Source organism: Desmodus rotundus, chromosome 1 (assembly GCF_022682495.2).
Source record: "Desmodus rotundus isolate HL8 chromosome 1, HLdesRot8A.1, whole genome shotgun sequence".
Lineage (NCBI taxonomy): Eukaryota > Metazoa > Chordata > Mammalia > Chiroptera > Phyllostomidae > Desmodus > Desmodus rotundus.
Window position 1 is genome coordinate 15,183,225 of NC_071387.1, and position 25,530 is coordinate 15,208,754.

Sequence of the window (25,530 nt, forward strand, 5' to 3'; positions counted from 1 at the left end):
AGGTTGATATGATCCTAAATCTTATTTTTTCTTTGAAAGTTTCGTCACTCAAAGTTTTCAAGGTCAGTGAATGAATGAGGGAGACAGGGAACATGAGAGGGCCAGGAGAGTCTTATGCTGGGATTCTGAAAAATTTGATAGGTTTAAAATCCCTCTCCCAGCCCAAGGCTCCCTGACAAATTGAAGGCAGTTACAGTGACCCAGGGCTCCTTTCTGATATAGGCACTATTGTTTTTCACTGTCCTGGAGGGATTTTCGGGTCCCCACACCAGTAAGACAGGCTGTAATAGGCCATGGGACTTTCTGTTCTGTTTCCTTAGATGACTTGCACATGTGCTCTTGAAAAAAATTTCAGAAACCACCAGGAGAAAGCAGATCCCTTGGGTATTTGAGAAAACTGCTTGGAATCTTCTCTGGCATTTCAGCGTGTTCCCTTCGCCTCTCCTTTCTGCACTGAGGGCAGATGCTGTCCCATTTCACCAGTGAGAAGCATGCTTTGCCGAAGATACTTGTGGGGAAGGGACAACCCTGGGAAGTAACCTCAGCACTGGGTGTTGAGTCCAAGATTTCTCTCTGCCCTGTGCAAATAATATCATCTAAAGCACATTGGAGAATTGCTTATCCATGCAAGATTTCTGAGTGATCAGTTCTCTAAGGTGCCTCCAGCTGCTCGGATGGGCTGGCAGACAGGGGGTGTTCCACAGATGCCACTCCTCTTCTTCAAATGAATACCAGATCCTCTCAGCCCTTGGCATAAAAGCTCTGAAACCTCCCCATCACATTCAGGAGACAGTCTAAATTTCAAGCATCTGAAGGATGTCTCCATTTACCTTTCTAGCTTATGTCTCTTGGCTTTCTACCTGTTTTGTATTGGCTGTTTTTTTGAATGTCTGTCTGTCTCTCAATTTCTGCTCCCCATCTCTTTTTTTTTCTCTGTCTCTGTATCTCTTGTGTTTCTTTTTCTCTGTGTCTTTTTCTTTCTGCCTCTCCCCTCTCTGCTCCCTTCTTTCTCTCTCTGTTTCTCTCTGCCCCACAGCTCTCTTTCTTTCAGTCTCTGTGTTTTTCTGTTTCTTTCTCTGTCTGTCTCTCCCCTTGACTTTGCTCTTCCATCCACACTCCTCCCTGTCCCCTAATTTATCCTTCTAGTCCCAGCTTAGCAACCACTCCCACAGGAAATATCTCCGTATCTTTCTCTAGGCTCCCCTGTCCCCTCACTGACTGCATTGTTAGTGCTTCTGGAAGGATTTCTTACCCTTGTGTCCAGAGAACCCAGTGGGTACCTGCTCCCTTCCTCTGGACACAAGGATGAAGATGACAGATGAATGGTCCTGCTCTTCTGGCTCAGACTTGGTGGCCATCAAGGAGGACACACACACTGACTTTTTCTTGCTGACGTTTTCAGGTTCCCTGTGCATAGCACATGGCTTGTGACAAACCTGTAAACTAAACAGTTTCCTCTTCCCTCTACAATTGTCCTTTGTGCGCTTTCTTCCCTTTCCCCCCATAACCCAGAAATAATCAGGCATGCATGCAAAATCTAAGAACACTTTTTTACACTCAGGGGTTGACAACTTGAAACATTTCCTATGTTTCTCCCATATTTTCACGCACACGTTTTAAGTGCCTTTCTGAAGAGACTAACACTTACCCTGAAAGAATGAGGGTTTACAGGTGGAGACCAAGGCAGCATAGCAGAAAAATTGGGGAGATATTGGGGGGATTCAAGAGGGGGCTGTCCCGCTTTCCTGGTGTTCCTTGAACGCACACTCCATACAAAAAGCAGTGAAGGACGGCAGCTATCCCAGCCTACACCCCCGAGTCAGCCACTGAAGCGGGCGGAGCTGCCGCGTCCAGCCCACCAGCCCTGTGTGAGCACAGCGGCCTGCATCCCTCACGGCTCTGCCCCCAGGAGGGTGAGTCCCACAGCTAGTCACTCAGCTTAGAGCCTCACCGTCCTCATGTCAAGTGAGAACAGTGATTCCTATTTTTGCAGCCGTTTTCGGAGGATTCAAAAAATGAATGGATGCAGAGCCTGGAGGAACTTGGTAAATGTTATTTTTATCATTTGTCCAGGACCTTCTGAAAGTGGGCAAAGGACTTTTCCATCCTTGCACGCTGGCTCTCACCCCAGCTGGCTGAGTAAGCTGATAGCAGTGTGGCTTCTTCCTCAGGGTAACTCCCTCTGAACCTCACACTCTTGGGTCTTGGCTGGGATTTCTGGTTGGACACACCCCTCTGTGAAATGGTAAGCGCTATGAGAGCAGCAAAAAGGCCAGAGCTTCTCTGCAGTTTCCCAGAAAGCCTGGCACAGTCCTGAGTCCACAGGAAACATTTGCTAACACAACTGTGTTTAACTCAACCAAATGTTGACTGAGTTTCTGTACTGTGGGGGTCACTGTGGCCAGGTCTGGGGTGAGGGTGTGGAGGGGAGCCTACGATGAATGACAGAGGGAATAACCTTGGCATTACCCAATAAGTGGGAAAAAAACACTCAGTGCTAAGTGGTTTTTTTCTGATTTACTTCCTTAATCTTCATCAGCTGGGTGCTGTCCTGCCCTCTTTCCAGAGGAGGACACTGAGCTTCCCAGAGTAGTCACTTGCTTAAGATGCCCAAATAATAAGAGAAGCTAGGAGAGCCAAGCCCCTTCTACATGGCTTTACCCATCGGCGCCCATGATTTCTACCTAGTCACATGTCTCAGTGTAAAATTCCAATCCATTTCTGTTTCATCAGATGAATAAATAAATCAAGGCAAAACTGCTGTGACACAAGTTATGATTTGTATTCTACTAAGGCACAATGTATTATAGACATGCCAAGAAACAGGTAAAGCCACTCAAAATGAAGTGTCAAGGGAGGGATATACCCACTAACAGGCTGAAGCAATATCAAGGCAGAGAATCAGTTACAACGAAAGCAGAGATGCCTCGGTCTCTAATGCAGGATTGTCCCGTTCAGTCACCAGCTTGGCTGAACACCTCCTGTTGGGGAGCTTTCTCTGTCTCAAGGCCTCCCATCCTGTGGTGGGATGGACAGTTCTCATCCTTCGAAAGGTTTTCTTTACATTGGTCCTGAAACTACAGCCCTGGAAATGCTTAGTCTAAGTTTTACTGTTAAAGGATTAACTAAATAAATTGGTTGGTTGACTGAAGGTCCCTAATTCTTGGGAGAACACTGAACATTCTTCATTGTCTCAGTTGTTCCATCACTTCCTGGGTGGGGCCATTGCAGAAGGAGAGGGGTACAGGCTTGGAGAAGAGGAAATGGGCTTTGGGGGGAATGCTGGGGGGTGGGAGCAGGATGAGGGAGTATCTGCATCTCATTGGTCAGTCCCTGGTGTAAAGTGCCAGAGAAATGTGAAACATGGAGACAAGAGAGAACAAGATGAGATCTTTGCAAAACCACGTTTAAACCAGTCCATTCCTGAGGATCCCAGAAGACAGAGAGTGTGATTCTTTGAGTTCATTTCCATTTTTGCTCTGTCTCAGGGAATTCTTGAATTCCTCTGGGCCAGGAAGGTGCGTGGCCAAAATATCCAAAGGATGTCTCTTATTTTAGGGTGTTCAGCCCAATTGGCACAACTGGGAAGTTTTGATACTTCTGATAACATTTAGTCATATACCCAAATGGTACACAAGTCACATACGCAACTGTGTACCATTTGGGCATATGGCTAATGTTCAGGGCAGAGTAACTTAGCCCTCACCAAATCTGGAGGGCTGGCTCGAGGAGAATGGAAGAGAAACAACGGAAACTGTAAGACATGGAGGGATTTTACAAAACGAAGTTTGAATGGGTTTTCTAGACTCCTACAGCACAATGAGTGTTGCCGCTTTGCAGCAGCCACATGGGAACCTGCCAACTTGCTCTGACAGGCCTACTCCTCTTCACAGACCCCTGAGGCCAAAGTTGGTTATGTGCACCGACAAGGTCAGAGGTCGGGCCTTTCACTTTTTTGGTTTCTTCCATCAACTCCAGCACAGAACTAGGCATGTAGCTCCGAGAGAACCTGCATTTATCATTTCTGCAGCATCGGGGAGAGATGGTGTGGGACAAAACTGTTTGTAAAGAGAAAGTGGGAACTGTTGTCCTTTGATCACTGCCCAAGTTCATGGAAGTCCTAGTGAGTACCAGGGGTCCAGGCAATAGGACCGACCACCTAGACAGGGGATGGATGCAGCCTGAATACAAAGACGTGGGCAGTGACCACGAGTCTGGTAGAAGAGGATTCAGGTCCAGCACGGGGTCTGCACAGGATCTGTCCATTTACCAGTGATATTTTTTCCCAGTGATATTGTCCAGGAATCCGGTTACTTCCAACTTTTGAACAGGACCTCATATTCCTGAGTTTCCACTGTCATCTTTCATGAGATCCTTCTAATCCTAGATTCTCCACTTATGGGCTGTGTGACCTTGAGGAAGCCGCTCTGCCTTTCAGTTTCTCCAAGGCAGGTAATCATTCTTAGCTTGAGGAGTGACCAGGGGATTGGCTATGAGATGTATTTGAGTGTCCAGTATGGGAGATGGTGGATCTGGGTAACCACTGGTCCTTGCCCCTGCTTTCTCGTCTCTGCTTTGGTTCCCCCTCTCTGGAACTGTGCTCTCACAGGGTCTGTTTCTGCAGGGATGTGTATGTGTGTGCACGTGTGTGTGCGTATGTAAAACAGATGGAGACAGAGAGAGAGCAAGAAAGGAGGAGGAGTAGAGTTTAATTGTGGCGGGGGAAGGTGCATCTAAGTACCTCCCAACTCCTCTCAAGCCATCACCCTCTTCACTGGGGTCTGTGACAGGGTGAAAATGAACTCCCAGCCTGCTCTCATTATTGCCCAAGGGAATGAGAGCCATGGTGATACTTCATCCTCCTTGGCTCTGTCGTCAGAAGGGAGCTGGTTTCCACTCCACGAAGAGCTTTACTCACAGTTCCACAGGCTGTGTGTATACAAGCGTGTGTACCTGTGTGTGTGTGCATGGTGGGGGTGCAGAGCGTGAATGATTTCTTGGCATCTGCTTTCAGATGGGGACTTTGGGAGACTGTTCGGCAGCCCTCCAGGCTGCCCTGCCTGGCCCTGCACCCAGCCTGCACACACATCCCCTCCCCGACCCTGTATTCTCTATTCTCCAGCGAGTTGATCTCATTATGGCAAATTTAGTTACAGCTGAAGTCTCCTTGTAACAAAGATTATGTCCAAGCCCAGAGTAATGGAACCTAGTCGATTTCATTAAAATAAAATTGGTTACAATGAATAATTCAATAGGATGATTTTGTTTCCTCATCTCCTCTTTGTAGTATTTATAATGATTTTTTTAAAATTGGATTTTTGTTTAGGAAGAGATAATTGCCCATAACTCCTGACAGCCCCCACTCCTTACACAAGTGGAATAATTGCCCCATGAAGTCTCTTTCAAACGCTAAGACTGGAAAAGTCTTCTCTCCTTTTCTCACATTAGTAGCAATACCCTTTGTGTGATTTTTAAGCACAGCTGCTACCTCACTTCTTGTTCGTGTGAGATTCTGCGTGTGTTCATAATTCCATTGATTGAATGATGCTTCTAAAACACTTCCAGGAATGAATGCCAGTGTTGAATTTGGAGTTCCTGGCTCCACTGCCATCCAGCCCTGCCATTCCTGGGCAGGACATTCTCTGTCACCGGGACGTGATCCTTGAACATTTTCTCTTAGTGTTGTTCATTTGTATGTAGCGTTGTGTGCACATGTGTTTGTGTGTGCACATGTGAATTTACAGCCAATTAAACACACATTTCCTGAGCACCTAGTCTTACCTAGATTTTGTGCTTGAAGGTGAGGGGACAGAAATGAATAAAACTCTCAACAGTTTATCAAAGAACCAGTAGCTTAAATAAGGGAGTCAGATATACTATTAGAGTTTGTGCAATTAGGAGTGACCAAAGATGACTTTGTCAAGGACAGCGGTGGCGGAGGGGAAGATGAACCCTAAGCATTCATTCATTCATGCATGCATTCAATCATTCATTCAGCAGCTGGCACTGTACACGAGAAGCATCAGGGATACCATGTTCCCATTTCTTTCCACTCTCCTCAAGGCAATCATAAACAAGTGCAAATGAGGAAAGCATCTAATGAATGTAAACATCAGCAGATAGCCAAATGAAAAAAGATCAGATAAACACTATAAAATAAACATAATAAATGAAATGTACCCATCTTGTAACTCATCCATGAGTTTTTACCAGGCCCCAGATGAAGGTCACATCTCTCTTTCATCTAGAAACCAGGCCTATTCCCCCTGTCCCCAAGTCAGGGAAGGAGTATTAGAGAGAAATGGCCAAGAATAATGACTCATCTACAAGGCCGCGAGGCAGGCTGGCCTCAGAGATGGCCACGGGGCCAGGCTGTCAGAAGCACTGAGTCGTGTCTCCAGGCAATGGGAGTCTTGGAAGAAGGCAGGTGCTTGCTCAGCAGCATAATTGGAAAGGGGGCTCTGGGGACAGCACAACCATCCCTAGAATCACAAAAGCTCTGGTGGCCCCAAAACTCTTTCTCCCTCAACTAAGCCGAAAGTCCTTTGGGGAAGAACCCTGGAACGTAAATAGTGCGTTAGGGGACTGGGGAATGAGTCACAGCTTTACAGAGTTGGGAAGGTCCTTGGAGATCATCAAGCTGAACAACTCTCTAATTTAAAGATGGGAAAAAAATGGGGACCAGAGAGGTGGGGAGAATGGTCCAAGGCCACACAGCAAATTCACAGAGGGTGCTTGAGGAACACACAACCTGAGACTCCCCGCAAAATGTGGGACTCTCCCCAAAGAATGTGTTCATGACCCACTGAATTCCAGTGGAATGTCCAAACTGGAATTCTTTCCCCTAATATGAATTATAATAGGAAGGGACATAGGAGGACAGTCATTACCCCTTCTACACGGATGTTCCCTGAGAACATGTCCAATCCCTGAGAAGTGGTACCCATGAGGGCCTGGAATTATACATTTGGCTAGAGATAAGGTCAAGTGGCCACTTGGAATGACACTACCTTTGAGTGGGAAGCCCTGAGGGGCAGAGCAGAGATTCAGAATATCTGCAGGAAGAGCCACCCATGGCTGGGGTCTTACCTGGGATGCTGCTGGCTGGCCGATGACGACCCAGCCTGGGCACTGCTGGTCTTGATGGGAAACTGAAGCATTGGATGCCCACTGATCCAGGAACCCCTGGGGCGTGTAGACACCACAGTCCTTGATGCTAGTTTTTTGTTCAAACTCCTCACATACCCCATCACCGTCATGGAAATAGCACCGGCTGGGCTCATCTGCAGCAGAGAGACATTGGAGGGAGAGAACAGACAGATACTTATGCTCTGGTCTCAGCTATCAGCAGCAGCCACGGAATCAGACCAGCAGAGTCATCAGCACTGTTTAGCCCACCTTTGATCATCAAAATGCATTATTATTATTCAGCCTCTAAAAAAGATGGAAATCCTGCCGTATGGGATGATATGAGTGAACATAGAAGACTTGATAATAAGTGGAATAAGCCAGGCACAAAAGGACATATGTCCACTCTATGATTCCACATATATGATACGTACAAAATAGTCACACTTGCAGAGGATCAAGCAGAATGGCATTTGCCAGGGGCTGGGGGGAGGGGAAAAGGAAGAGTGACCGTTCAACGGGTATCAAGTTTCAGTTACGCGAGATGATTAAGTTCTAGAGATCTGCTGAACAACCTTGTGCTTACACAGTTAATAATACTGCACTGTACACCGCAAACTTTGTTAAAGACGGTAGATCTTACCACACACACACACACACACAGCTCACAAACACTTCCCCCTTCATTACCCCAAGTAAGCCCACAGCCACCTGGTGGGGAAGGTATTATTATTTAAATTTTTATTTTAGTCTTTCAGATTAGGAAAACAAGATCTCACGTGTCATTAGTGATTTGCCCAAGCTCACACAGTGTGTTAATGCCGGATCCTGGTTTCAAACTCAAGCTTTTACTTTTCAAGCTCTGGGTACATTATCTGACTCCACAGAATTCCACAGTTGCAAACTGAGGTTTATTTAACTCCAAAGAGGATTTTGATTTCACAGGAGGAGTGAATTTATATACAAGAGAGGCACTGGCTGCAGTCCCAGCTCTGTAACCAAACTGCTCTGCTACTTTAGACACACTTCTTCCTCTCTGGGCTCAATTATCATTAATATAGAGAAAGGGGTCTGACCATTGCGACTTTAGCAGCCCTTCCTGCCGAATGCATGAGGTTCTAAGGGCTTGTTAGACACTTCGGGCATTCCATGTAAGGTCAGCCAAGCGCCCACGTAACTCAAATCTTGGAAGTTCAACACAGAATAATACAAGGAACACTCTAGATGTAGCCATCCGGAAGAGATCACCCTGTCTATATTTTAATAACTCGAATGTCAGGTATTCTGTGCTAATTTCTCAGTTCTTCTAGGCAAAGTTATACAGCCCTTCATGTGTGGGTCCCTATTTTATAAAGGCCCCCACCTTAACATGTATCATACATACTACATGGTGTGCATCCTTTAAACGACTGTGAGCTCCTTGAAATCTATCCCTGTCCAGTGTCTTAGGTGACCAGACAATTGATCATCCACACTAGTGCTCTTTGAGGGTAATAGAGATTCTATAAAAACATTTGCAGGCAATAGGCACACACCCCAGGGAAAGCTGGATTTCCCAGGCAAATCAGAACATATGGTCACCCTAAGGACACTGCCCGATCTAGGACATCCTTCCCATATTTACTCCAGAATTAGGGAGTGGAGCCCCATTTCAAACCAAGATTTGACTTCTGTCCCTCATGGCAGTTGATGAACTTTGCAGAGTTATCTTCCCTGCCCAGCCTCTGGCCCCCAGTCCATCATACAGAAATGAATGCCCCAGCTAGGACAACCTTTCAGGACGGCCATAGAACTCGCACAGAAAATGGACATACACAAGCTTTGCGCTTTCTAAACTAATGACCTTTATCTTCTAAGAGGTGAACTTACTTCTAAGTGACTGAGTTGAATCAGCTTGTGAAATCAGTACTCACTTGAAACACCGTCAAGAAGCATTTCCCATAATAGGAAGAGCCCAGTCAAATAGAAGTAAGGCTTGGATTTCTAGGATGCTGACTAGCTGCCGAAGGAGTCACTGAATTCAGGGGCAGCAGAATGTTGAGCCCCTTCCAAGCTCCAAAATCCCTTGTTTATTTCTGCAAACGGTTTACAGAGTGAAATACTATCAAAAGAGCCAGAATAAATCAATTCATTATAATTCAATTATTTAAGGATGAGTCGGAGCCAGCTGAGGACTCCAGTGACCAGCAGCATGCCTGGATTCCCACATGGAAGGAATACAGGCTCAGCACTTCTCAGGAGCTCTGGTGTCCTGGTGAATGTGGACAACTGACATATAGTAAAACCTGGGCCCCGTATCCAAGAGCGACCGGCCATCAACCCAGACTTTACTCTTTAGAAACCAATAAAGGGAATTTCAAAGAGCACAGGTTTTGGCATTAGGCAAAACCAGTTTCAAATCCTAACTCTGTAATGTATAAGCTGTGTAGGGTTGAAATAAAATTACCCAACTCCTTTGAACTTCATGTCCCTCATTCAAAAGAAATAAATAAAAATAAGCACAGAGATAATAATATTTACCCAGTATTTTACGGTGATTTCCTGAGATGGTGTGTACAATGCCAGGCCCTTGCCCATTTTATCTAATGGAACACTAAGAGCCATTGGAGGTCAGGCATCCGTAGAGCCAGATGCCTGGCCTTTTACACCTAGCAGAGAGGTTCCCCCCAGGCTTCCCATGTGTCGTATCTACAGGATAATGAAAGCACAGCCTCATGCCGATAAGATTACAGGGTTGCCTGACCCTTGGTAATACCTCTCTCCTCTTTCAATATGAAGACAAGTAGGCTAAGATTATAACAAGGTCATAGAGGATCTATTCTCTGAGATGACTTAATTTATACCCTCATCAAACGGACCTCACAGTGTCAGGAATTGGGGCTACAGTTGAGTTCTCATGAAGGCTCATTTCTTCCCTGATTATGATTAAGACCTTAATGTATCTGTCTGCCTGGAAACAGTGAAGCCTGGGAAAGGAGGAGAGAGGTAGATATCATTAGGTAAATAGGTACCTAAATAGATAGATAGTTGATATACAGATAGATTGGTAGAGACAGAGTTAAGAGATAGGAGATGGAGCTAAAGAGAAGGAGAAAAATAGAGAGGAGTGGGAGGGTGCCTTGTTTCTGCCCAAAGATTCTGCTGACAAAGTTATTCTGAGTCCCTTTTTTTGAATAACATCCTTCGACTCTGCTATTCAGTTTCTCTTGTAGAATCCCAGGGGCCCTACAGCTCCATCTGCCAGTCTTTATCTGGGGACCTCTCTGTCCCTCTCTGCTGCCATGTCCCACGCACTGAAGGGAACATGGTGAGGAATGGAATACAAATGTGTGGCCAGGAAAAACAAAGACAGAGACAACAAAACAGTGTAACAAAACTGGCCTTCCTGTTTTCATCACGTCCATTTACTTGGTGCTTCTTGAATGCTTTATGCCGGCAGCCAAGCCGGTGGTGTTGAAAAGAATCTGAAGTCAAATGATCACGTTGCCACCTGCCCTCCATGTAGTAGCTAGGTAACATTGATAATAAGACATCCCATTGGGAGGGGCACTGTGCAAACCTATCAGACTCTCAATGAGTATCGGCTAAATGAATGAATGACTCAAATGTGGCACCTCTGATGTATATCCTCTTGCTCAAATATAGTTTAAACACTTCACTCTTCGAGTATTTTTCTTTCTTTTACATTGGGTGTTAGAGCGAAGGGAAAGTTGTTGAGATGCGAATGGTGACTGGTGTACGGTAGGGCTGCTCTGGGTAGCTCGGTGTCTCCATCTCTGCCCACCCTCCCTGACACCAGGGAACTCCTCAATTCAGTTTCCTTCCCCTTCATGTGAAATTTGCAGTTTTAAAAGTCTGCTCTGCCCAGCCAGGAGTCTTTATTTTATTTTATTCAACAAGCCAAAACTTGTTATTGCTTCAGGAACTTGCACATGTTGTTTAGCTGGAATGCGTTTTCCTTGGGTTTTCTCACACTTTTCCTTTTCTTCATTCATGGCTCAGTTCAAACATTACTTCCTCAAAGAAGAACCCTGTCTACTTACACAGTAAGCTCACATCCCATTCCCCGCCCCCAGTAGAAAGCAGCATACCCTCATATTTTACTTCCTTCACAGTATTATGCACGGTCTAAAAATAAATTTTTATTTAAGATTGTTTCCTCCCCCGGTATGACATTAGTTTTATGGAAGCATGTCTGGAAGTGCACCTCCTTCTTTAGGCTCAAGAAAACTGCCTTGCCATGTTGTGACTGACGTTTAAGAATAAATGAATGAATGAATGAATGAATATGTACAGCTCTTGCATTGTGAGGTATTTCTGGGCTGGCCTCTATTACATCCCTACTGCTTAGGACACTGTTAATCCCCTAGCAGTAAATCTCATACTCAGTAAAGAATGACTTAACAAAGTTCTTTTGGAGTTTCAGGACCTGTTATTCACTGTATTGAAGATGTCTTCACCCTGATTTGAACCTGTTTCAGCAGAATGTACTATAGAAATTTTTTTAATGAAAATATTAATTAGAATGAGATCACATTACAAATTCAAGCACGTATTAGTGGGGGAAAAATCTAGTTCTATCCAAACCACCCCATAATATTTTTTCCTGTGAGACACTGTGACTCACCATCTGTCCTAAATATTGCTTTATTTTCTCTCTTAACTGAATTTGCAAAGAAATGAAATATCTAGGTAAAAAATGTGGTGCATACTAGACTGAAATTTAATAAAGAGATTTGATGGTCTTGTGAATTGGAACCTGAAAATACATTTACATCACCTTGAATTTAGTATAGTTATTTGAATGGCCTAAAAAGATTATGAGCAAAGATAGTGATCCTAATAAATGACAATAGATTCAATAGAAAGGAATGTTCAAAGCCCTGATTGGTTTTTAGCTGGGTCTCTCTTGGGCTCAGGTGCTATCTGCTGATAGGGGAGAGGGGATGAAATTCAGCGCCGCAATGAATTCTATAGTGGCTGCAAAATAAGACAGGCCTTCTGAGCGTGGACAGGAGGAGGGAGAGTAATGCCTAGGATGCGAAGGCCTTTAAAAGTATGAGCAGGAAATAAAATGAGATTTGTCTTGGGTAATAGAAGCTCATAATAAATGGAGAAAAACAATCTGAATCATTCGTATGCAAAAGAGCATGAGAAAGTGACAAAAAGAGTGATACAAGATAGCAAACCACAAAGAGAGTGTCGGTGGTTTTAATGTGATCTCCTCACCCCCAAAATAAATCAATATGTAAATAGGGAGAGAGAGAGGCGGGGGAACCCTGTCTCAAAATCAGCAGCTTGGTCAAGAGCACTGGAGTCTAGAGTGGCAGCCCTGGAATCCATCCTTGGCTTTGGACAAGTCATTTCCTTCTCGGGTCTGCAATTTCCCCTTCTGCAGACCACAAGTTAAATCTGGTAGCTTTAGGATCTCCTTCAATTAATTCACTGTAAACCATATTTGATTCTTGATATATTTTTCCCTTTAATCATTAAACTAGCGGGGTTTTTTTCCTATCTGGAGATGTGAAAACGTGATCAGCAAAATGAAGACAGAAGGGTGCAAATGAAACCGTTCTGAAGAACAGAACCATAAAGAAAAGTAAATGGAGTAAGGGGCAGGGAATCAAAATTCGAAGTTCAGCCCTGTCACTAACTTACTCTTTGTTACTGGGCAAGGCACATCATCATCACTCTGGGTTCTATTGCTTTGTCTGTTAAAAATACGACAAAATTACTTTTCCTACCCATTTTAGAAAGCGGCTGTAAGGATCAAGTGAAATAATGTTATGGAACATACTCAAACACATTGTTGTTTTTCACATATTTTTATCACAGTTACAATCTAGAAGAACTCATCTCCCAAATCATGAAATAGCTTTTTCAACTCATTGTTAAGTGTCACTTCAACCATCACCTGCCTGGTGAGACCTTTTCTAACCACGCTATTTTCACTGCGGTGTCCCTCTCTCCCTCACTGGTCTATTTTATGTTTTTACATAGCGTTATATTGCTTCTTCAAAAGTGTGTTTGAGCACTGCGTTCTCAAACAAAATAACAGCTCCACGAGAGCAGACGCTACGGCTGTTTTGCTCACTATTGCATTCTGGTTCCAGGACATAGAAGATGATCAGAAAATATCTGTTGAATGATTGAATAAATGAAGGTTTAGAGCTGCAAGGGTTTTAGAAATTATCTAGTCCTCATGCTTCATTTTGCAAATATCACAACTGAGATTTGGAAAGGTTAAGTCAGTCGTTGAGTGTTGCACAGTTAATGATTGTAGGGCAAGGGTTTTGGCTGACTAAATGAGGCTCATTTTATAAATGTTGGAAATATGCAGTATCAAATAGGAATTGTTCTGTGTAAAATACACGCATGCGAGCATGAAGAAAAACAGTGCCTTCAAGTAAGTCAGTGTATATGCATGTGCGCATATGTTCTTCAGTTCAGTAAAAGCAAGCTGCCCGTCCGTCTGCTTAGACATCCTTACGTTTCCAGAGAAGAGAGACTTTTGGACAAGTGGGTGCTATGTTAAGAGGAGCCAAGGAATCCAGGATGAATTAGGGCACCATGTGAAAACCAAGCTAGTTACCCATGTGGCACAGCTGGTTGTGACTAAGGTGACGGCAGTGTGGTGGGTTATCGGAAGGGATCTTACTCAAGAAACTAGAGTGTCAAAACGGATCCTTCCCAACCCTGGGTTCTGAATGGCATGGCCCGCCCATTGTCCTCCTGGCATATGGTTCAGATAAGTCCAAAGGAGGAGGCATTCAACCACATCGCCACATCGATGAGGCCATCGCCACATCGGGGACACATGCTGCAGCGCTCTGAAGAGCAGGAGTCGAGTGCCTGGGCAGGACTGCACAGCGCTCAGGCCGGTCTTCTTTGTTTTATGCGATGAATGGGCTGCTGTTCTGATCTTGGAAGAGGATTTTATGTTCATTTGAATCTATGTGCTCTTTGATGTGTGCTGTTAAACTGTAGTTGTTCTTACAGAAATGGGAGCCTATGTCTCTCTCTTCTCAATAAAGAAAGAAGAAGGGGAAGGAAAGAAGGAAGGTAGGGAGGAAGATAAAGAGGGAAAGGAAGGAAGAAAAGGAAAAAGATAAGGAGGTAAAAATTGGTCCTAATTCTTAAGAGTTAACTTGGAACAGTTGATATCAATCGGAACCACTGCATTTTGATCAGAGATGATAAGGGTAAGCACAACTATTCATATTAAAAAAAAGTTCTAAGGATTGTGGTCATTCTCTAATCAGTTTCCACCAACTGGAGAAGGTATTTGCCCAAACAAGAGCACGAGACTGCAGATTGCATCAGTGGCTGTAGATGCCAGAACAGAGGTTAGAGGAGTGTCCCCTGGTCCTGGAGATGGCTGGTCAGACCAATCCTAAGGCACTGATGACCTTTGGGGCCCCAAAGGGCACCATCACGATGCAATGTTCACATGGGTGTGGGAATGCTTAGCCTAAAGAGAAGGCTCAGAGGGGACACAGTATAAAACTCTTCTAACAAACTACAGTTGCTCTGAAAATGGAATTGGTCTGAATAACTCAGAACAGAAGAGTTCTTCATTCAGCATTTGCCGAGAGAGGCTTGATGACAGTGGGTCCCTGCCTGCTTCTACAGCCTGCTCTTGCTTTCGCTAATGCAGTTCAGTCTCAGCTCCAGGCAGTCTGGAACTGTGTCCACTTCCTGAACATACCACCATATTCCCTCTCACCTCCCCATCTCTGCAGACGCTTCCCCCAAATTCCCAGCCCAGCTTTTCCTGAGATGAGTCTCTGTTCATCTTTCATTCACAGTTTTAACCAGGCACTCCTCTGGAAAATCTCTCCGGCAATACACCCCAAAAGAGCTAGTTGCCTCTTTCTGTGTTTTTCCAAAGCATCATCTAACTCCCCAATTAAAATTATGGCTCCCATGTAAGAAGTACATTTTCTAAATGAATAATTGGATGATGTGGTCCATGCTAGGCACCATGTGAAATGCTTTCAAATATGTAATGTCATTTCATCCTACAAGAACTGTATGTGTTTGGTGTTATTATCCCCATTTAACAGACACGGAAAGTGATATTTAAAGGGGTTAATAAAGCAAAAATAAAATCCTGATCACTTTGATTCCCAAATCCACTCTCTTCCATCCCCCCGTGCTGCCTACTCGTATCCTTTGTGTGCAGATGTGGATACCGAGGGGGGAATCTAATGACACAGCTGATCTGGTCCTCTCCAAGGTGCCCTGCAGTTTTGTGGAACTTGGGGGTTCGGGGGTCTGATGGAGCTGTGGTCACATCCCTGCTCTCCACAAATTAGCTGGATGTCAGTGAGCAGCTCCCATCATCTCTGGGTCCCAGTTGGCTCTTCAGCAAGCTGGGGAAGTAATGACTGTCTTCCCAGATGTTAGGGGGATGAAATGAGAAGCCGTGTAGAAAAGGCCTAGCTCGGTGCCTAGTGTGAACAAAGGTTCTGTAAAAGATCAGGAGTCTCCCTTTCCCTAAAGGAAGCCATCTGTCTCTGCTACCTTGTGCCAGTTAAACTGCACAGGCTCAGTAACTTATGTTTCGGTGAAACGCTTTTCATTTTGTTAAAGTGGAATCTGAGTTTTTGTTGGCAAGTGATTGAATAGGCAGGGGCCCAGCCTCCAGGCCCACAGTCCATTAGGGGATCTACTAGGGGAGCTGGGGAACCTTCAGCTCAAGTACTCCCTTCAGAGGCAGTACTTACAAAGCCATCAATTTCCTTAACAAAGAGCAGTGGCTTAAATGCCCCTTAAAGCAGTGTTATTTACACAGTCATCCACTTCCTTTTGAATTCTCCGCCTGGGGGGGTGGCCTACCTGCCTTCCTTTCCAGCTAGTAGTTAATTAGGCTCTGTTCCCAGGAGGAAGCTAGCTGGCACCAGGACTTCATCTTGAAAGCAGCTGAATTTGGGGTTATCAGAGTTCTGTGGTGTGATTTAAGTAACCACCAGCTTCACTGGTTCTACCCACCTCTTCTTCTAATGTTGTAAAACATTCGGACCATGTCAAAGAGTTGTGACCATGGTCAGCATTGAGAGAGAGAGGGGCAGTTAACCATTCAAACCGGTTTCCTCTTAACAGGAAGGTAAAATGAGACTAGAGTAGCCCCCACCCCACTTTGTGGCAGAACTGGGATTTGAACAAGCAGCCCAGCTCAGAAGCCTGCGTATGAAACCAGCACTCTCAGCGGCTACTAGCGCTGGGATACCCGTCTGAGATGACAGCTGAGAGGTGGAAAGTATGTCATTCAAACCCAGGCTCCTCCGACTCTTAAGACCAACAAAGTTCAACTTCACTGTGTTGCCTGAAAAGTAAAACTTAAGGAGATTATCCTTAAGAAGCACCTCTTTGGAAATATATCCTTCCTTCCCTCGTAGTCTGTATTTATTGAGCCACAAATTATTTACAGGTCCTGGACTAAACCTGGGAATCAGATGACTTAAACTGGGTCTCAGCACGCCAGGAGCTCAGAGTCTAGTGAGAGGGGCAAGTAAGAAAATTGCTGGCTCTGAGGTACATGCTGCAGGAACACAGGGAGGGACCCAGGGAGGGACCCAGGAGGGACCCACCCCTACCCCCAACTCATTCTTACGCAGAACTGGAAGGCTTCCTTTAGGAGGTAACTGGGCTGAATCTCTGAGGAGGACGAATTGGTGGGGATACATCCAAGGCTGGGGAACTCAGAGAGCAAGTGACAGAAAGCTCCAAGGGGGGTGGTAGGTGTAAACCCCAGAAGATTCTGAAGTGTAAGGTGCACCTGCCTGGATTGGACCACACCAGCCTCGATGCCATAGTAAGGAATTTAGATTTATCTCCAGGGCGATGGGGAGCCACCTTACACTTTCCAAGGGAGAGAGGCCAAATGTCATCGCATTTTAGGAAGCTTGCTGTGACTCTACTGGAGGACAGCAGGGGCAAGCAAAGATGGAGAACCATAACCTGTTCGAATTCCCCTGCAATAGTCCAGGCAGGGGCAGAAATGGGGAAGTGAGCTCAGAGCAGTAAAGGTAGGGAGAGAGAGGAGAGACTGATTTGGGAGGGAAACGTTTTCAAAGTGAAGTGGGGAATGACAGAGACGGAAGAGTTAAGGATGTTTCCCAAGCTGCTCCTGTGAGCGTCTGGTTGGCTAGTGGCGCCACCAGTTGAGGCTGAGAAAAACAGGAGTTACAGCTGTCTGGGGAGGGAACAGTAAGACCTGCTGCTCTGAGTACCTGTGGGCATCCCGCAGACTAGCTAGAGGAACAGGTCCAGAGGGCAGGAGAAAGGCCCTGGACTGAAGACTGGGATTTGGGAGCCTTGGGTTTTAAATGATGGGCTCAGGGAGAGAGCGTGGGCTGGAAAGGGCCCATTACGGAATTTAGGAAGGTGCTCACATTGAAAGGATAGGCAGAGGACGTCTGTGTAGGGGTGGCCGGCCAGGAAGGGTAAGGAAAACTGGAAGAAGACAGGACTTCAGAGGTCTGGGAGTTCAGAAGTTTAAGAAAGAGCTAGGTGAGTTGAAGGAGAAAAATATTAAAATATGTGTATTGAGTCATGCTATTTAATAGAATGCCTTTCACGGCTGCTTCCTGAATGTTTCTCAACTTTCTGGTTGTTCTCTTTCTGGAACAGGGAGTTCTCTGCTTGTGAATAAGAACTACATTATTATTTTTCATAGCTACAAAATCAGTATTTCTTGGTCACTTTCTGAAGGACAGGAGTTGTCCCAAGTACCACAGATCTGCCATCCTCAGTGCTTGACATGGACCGATACATAAAAGGCACTCAATAAATATGTGATAAATTCATAAATGAATGAAAGAATGTATCATAGCTATCCTATGGAGTAAAGAACATCACTCACATTTCTCAGATGGAAAAAGGTTTTCAGGCAGCCAAGCCTGACCCCCATGCTTCTGGGTCAAGTTCATGGGCTTCTCTCACTCCATTTAGTTCTCTTGGCAAAATGTATGAAGACAAATGGGAGGAAAGTCAAGGGCTTCCAAACTCCCATTCAGTCTTCTCATTGGCAATGAGGCTGACCTTGAGTTATACACGTGATTTTGGACTCCTGAACTGAGAGACCAGCTCTAGCCAGGACCTTTTACAGTCTTGCCAATGGCAGCTGAAAAGTTCAGTTAAATCTTATGGATAATTTGGGCCAGGTTTCTGACTGGTGTTGAAAGCCAAAATCACACTGATTTCTCTTCAGGTGGGTTTGCCAAGAGCACTTTGTGGGCCACTGAAGAGCACCCACTGAGGGGGGAGATGGACCTTAAAACACTGCTCCCAGTGTGCGTGCCATCCTGGACCTTCATAGCAGCAGAGCACAGCACTTGGTCCTACTGAGCCCAGCTGTCTAGGAAGCTGGCACAGACTCCCCAACCCTCCACTGGGGCCACTCCCACTCCTCCCAGTGTCCCCTCACAGCAATCCCTGCATATCCTTAGTGACCACTGTCCTCTGAAGTCCTCCAGTGAAGGGCTTCTGCTCCTGTGCATCTCCCGCATCTGCATCCTGCCTAGCACGGAGCTCTGTGAGCAGCAGGTGCTTTGTAGACACCTCGTGTGAGACTGCCCTCAGCTGTGTTTGCAGGAGCCCATCGCTGCAGTCCGAGGACAGAGAAGGCAACCCTAGAGCTTGCCAGAGGGCTGCACATGCCGGGGGTGGCCTCTTTTATGTCTCGGCCTGGCAAATTAAAATGGAAAAACCTTAAAAATTATTGTAATTTCAGATTTGCTTTATCTTAATTTCTCCTTGGTATTTAATCAGTAGCAGCCAAGAAAAAGTCGAGTTTAGTTTCTCCCTCTGTTAAGTAGTTAATGATCTGTAAACAAACACTTCAGACAGTGTTTCTTAAAGAGACCCTGGGATCTTTTTGTTATGTGGAGGTTCCTTTTGCACAGCCTATTGTCTCCCCTTCTCATTCTCTGTTTGCTGGTAGGCTATTCAGCTCTGGAGAGTACACTTTTAAAAAAATTTAGATAACCTTAATGATCAAGAGGTAGCATACATTAGTAGTTCGGCCCAAGGGCTTAACTTAAGAGCCAGAGGTCAGAGCCAGAATTCCTTACCGGGAACCTTGAGTTAAATTACTTAACATCTCTGTGCTTTTTCCTTATCTATAAAAACTGCAGAAATGTTAAAACCAACCTGATAGGGTCAATGCAATTAAGCAAAGGAATTAATAGGGGAAAAAGGATTAAATTAATTAAGTGAAGAACAAGCTATTTTGACTATTCTGACTCTTGTTTGGGATGGTGAGGTGGAAGAGGGCTGGGAACTGATATGCATATCCCAGCACTTCCACTTGCTCTGAACGTCTGGTATCTTGGAGGAGGCCACGGGCTCCTCCAGTTTGGGAGTCAGGCAGATCTTAGTCCAAATCCCAGCTCTGCCCCTTAATAATCACCTGCTTTGAACAAGTCATTTCGTCTGTTCGAGCCTCAGTCTCTCCTTGTGTAAAAGGCAGGTAACAAGCCCCACCTTCCTGCAGTCTTGTGAAGGTCAAGAGAGGAGAGTCAAGTGGCTGTGGGCCCAGCATGGGATGTGGCAGTCCCCAAGGTTTGTTTCCTCTTGTGGTGGTTTCCCAGCTCCGTAAACATTTACTGAATGGAGGCCACTTTCTCAAATGTCACTCAAACATGTGGAGGCTCTGTTGTGTCATCCAGAAAGTGGTGACACTCCTGCCTGGTTGCCAGGGGTGCTGTGAACTCGGAAAGAGACAATGCAGCAGGTTCCCCCAAAACATGAATGCGCTGTCCTCTATGTCCCAGGGAGGGTCCAGGGTGCTGCCCAGGCTCTAGGCGCTACACTGCTTGGGCTCCTCTGGCCACTCTTTTCTGCCTCAAAGTGTCATTTGGTTCAGTTCACCACACAGTGACTGCCTGGAGTGGATGCTGGGGACACAGGGATGGACAGGATGACATCTTCCCTCAAGGGTGAGGAAAGCTGATGTGCAAACAGAACCTGTGGGGAGCCAACACCTTTAGGGCTGTGCTGCCCTAGGCCCAGGAGCGAGATGGATGAGGTGATAGCCTCTCCTCTGTCTCTCATTTGCCTTGATTGCTCCCTAACTGGACGTTCTTTCACCCACCTAGACACTCACGCATCACTGCCAGCAGTTGGTTAGCAACTTTTTCTTTCCAGGGCCAGATGGTAAATACTCTGACTTCGTGGGGGCCATACAAGATCTCTGTGGGAACGACTCACCTCTTCCTTTGTAGTGGCCAACATCTAAATTAAGGGGGGTAGTTCTCTTTTGATCAAACTTCATCTACCCAAACAGGCTAGGCTTGGCCAGGATAGTAGCTTTCTGTTCACTGGTCTATGCAAATGTGCACTTGTCTACTGTGCCTAGTGCAGGGCTTGGCACTGAGTGCAGAACGCACATGGAAACGTCACCTTCTTCTCCTTCCATGCCGTGAACAAGCCTCACTGGTCTTCAAGGACCTGAAGGATCACAGCCTGCAGGGCTCCAGCAGACTCTCTCTCTCTCTCCTGCACTACCATCCGGCCATGCTGACTTTCTTTGACCTCTTCAAAAGCCCTTTCCTGCCCGGAGGGTTTAATGGTCTGAACTTCTTGCAGTCCTCACTCTGTCACCCTGCTCCAGCTCTCCCTAATTTGTCCACTTCCTATTCAGCCTTCCAGCCTCGGGTGAAATGTCATGTCTTCAAGGGGGCCTTTCCTGACCCCTCAGTGTAAAGGAGGGCCTTCACTTCTACACCTCAAGTAGTTCCACTTGGTGGCATTCTCATCAATTGTTTTTCAATAATTACTAGTGTCGTTTCCCAGGCCTCCCTGGCCTGCCTTGTTCAGCAGTTTTCTTTGCAGCTAGCACAGTGCTTGGCACACAGCAGGCATCGATACCTGTGCGAATGGGTGACCTGTGACGTGACCCAGCAGCCAATTTGCACCATCTCCTCCCTGGTTCTGACTGCTAATGTTAGAGCACCAAGTGGATTTGTTCCACAGGCTAGGGCAGTGGGGTTTCACACCATCCTGACTGCCTATTGGTCATCTTATTTTAAGCACATTACTTTTCTCCAAAAGAGAAAAGAGGATACAATCAGGTCTATATCCCTCTCTTGCTTAATAGTTCAGTTTCCCTCAGGGCACACTCCCTTCAAGTGGAGATCACACTCATGAATATTAAATGTCTCCTCCAACCCAACATGGTCCCCGAGAAAGAGCAGAGGGCCAGGAGCTAGGAAAAGGCCCCAACACCTGGCACAGTGAGGCACACGCATGTGTAGGCAGGTTTCTGGTCACTTTGAATGCCACAAAGAAGCCCTTGTTCTTGGCTACCCAGATTCACCTGCCTTGGGCTGGCGCTGCCTTTCAAAGGCACACATCAAAGTCTGATCCCGATTCCTCGAGTTCAGGCAAGCTCCAAGTCCTTCCGAGGCTGACCCCTCCCTGAGAGTCAGGAAGCCCGCCTGGGCTGAAGGCTGGAATTGCTCCCTTCTGGCGTCAGAGGCCCTCCTGTTTCTTTTCATTCCAGCCTGGCCTCTCTGTGGGGTAGGCCTCCCGGGTTTCCAAAGGAGGTGGTAAGCCGTGGTCGGAGGCTGGATGGCAAGCCTGATGCTAACTGGGGATGACTCGAGGGTGTTTGAATGCATCCACCAGACCTCCCAGTAGAGGACTTCAGATCTTTGGTCCTGCCCCGCATGGCAGCCTTCCACCCCATCGCCTCCTTTTCCTGCGTCTTTGTCCCCTCGGTGACCCCCTTTGACCCTCTGGGTTAAAGGAATTCCTTTCTCCTCCCTGAGCCCTCATTTCTTTTAAAATGCACAGTTTAAAAACAATAATGATCTGGGATTTAAATTCTAGAAGTCAGAGCTGAAAGGGCCTTGGGAGCTCATCTAGTTCACCCCCATTGCTTTATATTTGGGGAAACGGAGATCAAGGGCTCTCAGTCACTTTGCATAAGGTATGAGCACATTTTAATGGCAGGTTCCGGTTCAGGACCACTTTTGCCAAGGATGGAGTGGCACCTTGACTCACTCACAGTTGACATGGAAAATACAAATGGGGAAGGTGAAGTGGAGTTAACTCATGTTTTTTAGTGTTCACTAACACTCTATAGACCTTATTTCCTTCTAATTATGTCCATTTTTCAGGAGAGAAGACCAGCACAGATACCCAAGAGGGCCCAGGAAGTCACCAATAGATGGCACAACCAATAGACACTTGAGCTCCTCTGTCTCTACCTGCCACTTTGCCGTTAAATATCAACCTCCCCTTATGCTAAAAAAAAAAACCAAAAAAACAAAAAAACCCAAAAAACAATATGGCTACTGTCAAAGGAGGGTGAGCTGTTCAAAATGAAAATACAGCCCAAAACACAGAAGGGCCTTATGTTGGGGGCATGGGCTTTATGCAGTGGAACATTTATGGGGTGATAATAACTGAAAGTTGTCGTTTTCATGACTCATGAAAAAGGCACAGGAAGGACACGGGCATTCACTTTCGCTTCCTGCTGTGAGTCAACAGCACCAAAGCAAAACCAGTGAAATCGAGGCTCTTGAGTGCCTTTTTTTCGCAGGGGGTTGGGGGGGGGTGTTCCTCTAGATATTGGCATGGTCTTTAGAGGCAGGCAGAGGGGCTTGCAGTCTCCTTCTCTGACTTAGCTGGCTGTAGTACTTAAGGCAATTCACTTAGTCCCTCAGTGCCTCAGTTTTCTCATGAGCAAAATGGGTTATTATTCTGATAATTCAGAGTTGCTGGAGGATGAACAGAATCATTTGGAGAAAGGATTCTCAGCACAGAGGCTGGTGCAGCTGGGTACCTCACAAATGAAATTACTTCATGGGCAAGTGTGCAGACTCTGCCTAGGTACCGTGCATCTCCCCGCTGCTGTTTCTGCCTGTGTGACCTTGGGCGAGTTACTTAATCTCTCTGAACCTCAGTTTCTTTCCTTTATGAAGCCGGGATAATAATATCATTTATCTCATAGGGTTCCTGGGAGGATTGATACAACTTCTTAATTAATTATATCAATAACATTATAGCAGCAGTAGCCAATGCATATATAACACCAGGCGCCACTGTCTTAAAATGCTTTACTTATATAACCTTGTTTCGTTCTCAAAACAACTGTAAGAAGTAGGAAGTATTCCTAACCCATTTTACTGATCAGAAAACTGAGGCACAGATAGAAAGTGTTCGGGCCAGGCTGTTCACCCAGAATCCACATGGGTGAAGAGCCATATCCATATTTACTCATCATTAATCATTATATGCCATAGGTCACATGCCAGTGCTAAGCAGGCCACCTCTCCTAATGACAGGTATCACCATGATCACCCTCATCATCACCACCACCACGCCTGTCACTAATATCTTTCTTTTCTTCTTTTAAATGCCTGCCTTGCATCCAAGGAAGCTTTATTTCAAAAAGGCATTTGGATGAAAGTTACTACGCCTTCCACAGAGCCAGAGAGCAGGGGGCGGGGAGTGGGGGGAGTGGTGCCTAAAGGAATACAGGCAGCCAGAAGTTTTATTTTGCTTTTTCTAGATTTTTCATTGTTTTGTAAGGTGAGAGGTGGGTCATCTATTACAATTTCACGTTGTTAGAAAGATAAATAATAATAACCACGACTCCCAGCAGAGCCCATTCTTCCCGCCTCCCTCCACCAGATGCTGTTTTCCTTTCTAGTCATTGTTGTTCTACAGTCTCATCAGAACATCCACCAAGAAGACGTGGCGATTCATCTTCTTGTTTTCCTTCCTGCCCTTGGCTCAGAGCAGGCCAGGGCGGCCTGACAGAGGGGCCACAAGGCTGGGTGACCCCTGCCCCTCCCAGTGACTGCTGGGGAGGCGCATTGATCCCTCCCTCCTCCTCCCCCTTATCTGCCTCACAGATAATTGAGTTATTGGCCCTGGAGATGCTCTGTGGGGACAAGAGACAAAGTAATGCTAATGGCAGGGAACAGGGAGGGAGCGGGAGAAAGAGACACCCAGGGAATGTGTAAGTCTGGGCAAGACAACGTGGGGGTCCCTTTGCTTTGTTTTCTTAACTATATATCAGCATTAAGCGGAATGAGAAACCCCCCAAGCCCTTAAATAGGTGCTTGACAAATTGAGGCTGCCTGTGTCAGAGAGAAAAAGAAGCTTCAGAGCCCTCCACCCAGCTGCTCTCATTTCACGAAGGGAGAAACTGAGGCTCTGAGACGCTGAAGTGCTGCCCAGGCTTCCAAGTCTCAACGGGGACCTGGACCCAGCTGTCCTGGAGGCCAGGCCAGGACTGTAAATGAAAGCAGAGCGTGAGGGGTCTTCCACCAGCACATGCCCCATCATAGATTAAATGTCATCGCAGAAGGTAGCACCGTTCCAGCACCGGCTCAAGATATATGACTAAGTGTAACCCCTTTCAGTGATGCTTCCCGTTTTGTCTGACTAATTTGACCATTACCTTCCCTCCTTCAGCTGTTATCTGCAGCCTGTCTGTAGTTTATGACTCAGTGCTGTAGAAACAGAATTCCCAGCGCTGCTGAACAATGCCTCCAGCCCGTGCCTGTTGAGGGTGGGGGGTGGTTATCATTTACTGATACCACATTTTTTAACTGAAACCTCAGGCCTGGTGAATGTTATATTTTAACAAGGGGGGTGGGAAGGACAAGACAATTTCCACATTCGGGGGAAGTAGCGTGCATTGCTACTAAAAGGGCTTGTGGGTGGTGTTTCTTTTAACAAGCAACTTATTATGTGCAGGGGGGATGAGGGTACTGGGGGTGGGAAAGTGGGGAAGGGCAGTCCCAAGCTGTTGCATAATAACACATTGGCACCTTGGGAATACTTCCGGATGTGTGGGCTTCTGAAAAGTGAATGGAAATGCCACCATAAATCTGTCACCCCCCTCACACTGGGGGGTACCAAACCTAGGGAAAACATTATTAGCCCTACTAAATGGTTGTGACAAAAAGTAAAAAAGAGAGAAAGGAAGGGAGGGAAGGGAGAGCAAGGAAGAAAGGAAGGAAGGAAAGAAGGAAGAAAAGAAGGAAGGAACTCAGATGGGGAGGCAGAGTGGCTAAGTAGGAAAACGCACAGACTCTCCATTTCTTCTGGAGATGGGGCCACACCTCTATGAGCTGTGTGACCTGGGGCAAGTTAAGACATCCCTGTAGGCCTCAGATCGCTCAGGTGGACACCAGAGACCTCACACAGATTCACGTTACACAAAGGTGCATGACACAGGACACACCTCCTAGTGGGTATCCACAAACGGCGGTTGTTGCTGATACTCACCCCGCCACACACACACACACACACACACACACACACGCACGCACGCACGCACGCACGCCCCTCCTGCCCCCAAACACACCGAGAAAAGTAATAGTTAATGTGTATCAAGCACATCCAACTTGCTAAGAATGGGGCTAAACCTCATAG

General features: G+C 46.1%; 1 protein-coding gene across 1 annotated transcript in view; it reads right to left on the reverse strand.

Moving 5' to 3' along the window:
• PAPPA (pappalysin 1) overlaps nucleotides 1-25,530 on the reverse strand; it is a 215,232-nt gene that overhangs the window by 79,967 nt on the left and 109,735 nt on the right. The window contains exon 10 of the mRNA XM_053921287.2: nucleotides 7,090-7,283. Coding sequence (XP_053777262.1) covers nucleotides 7,090-7,283 — 194 coding nt within the window. The remainder of the gene's footprint in view (nucleotides 1-7,089; nucleotides 7,284-25,530) is intronic.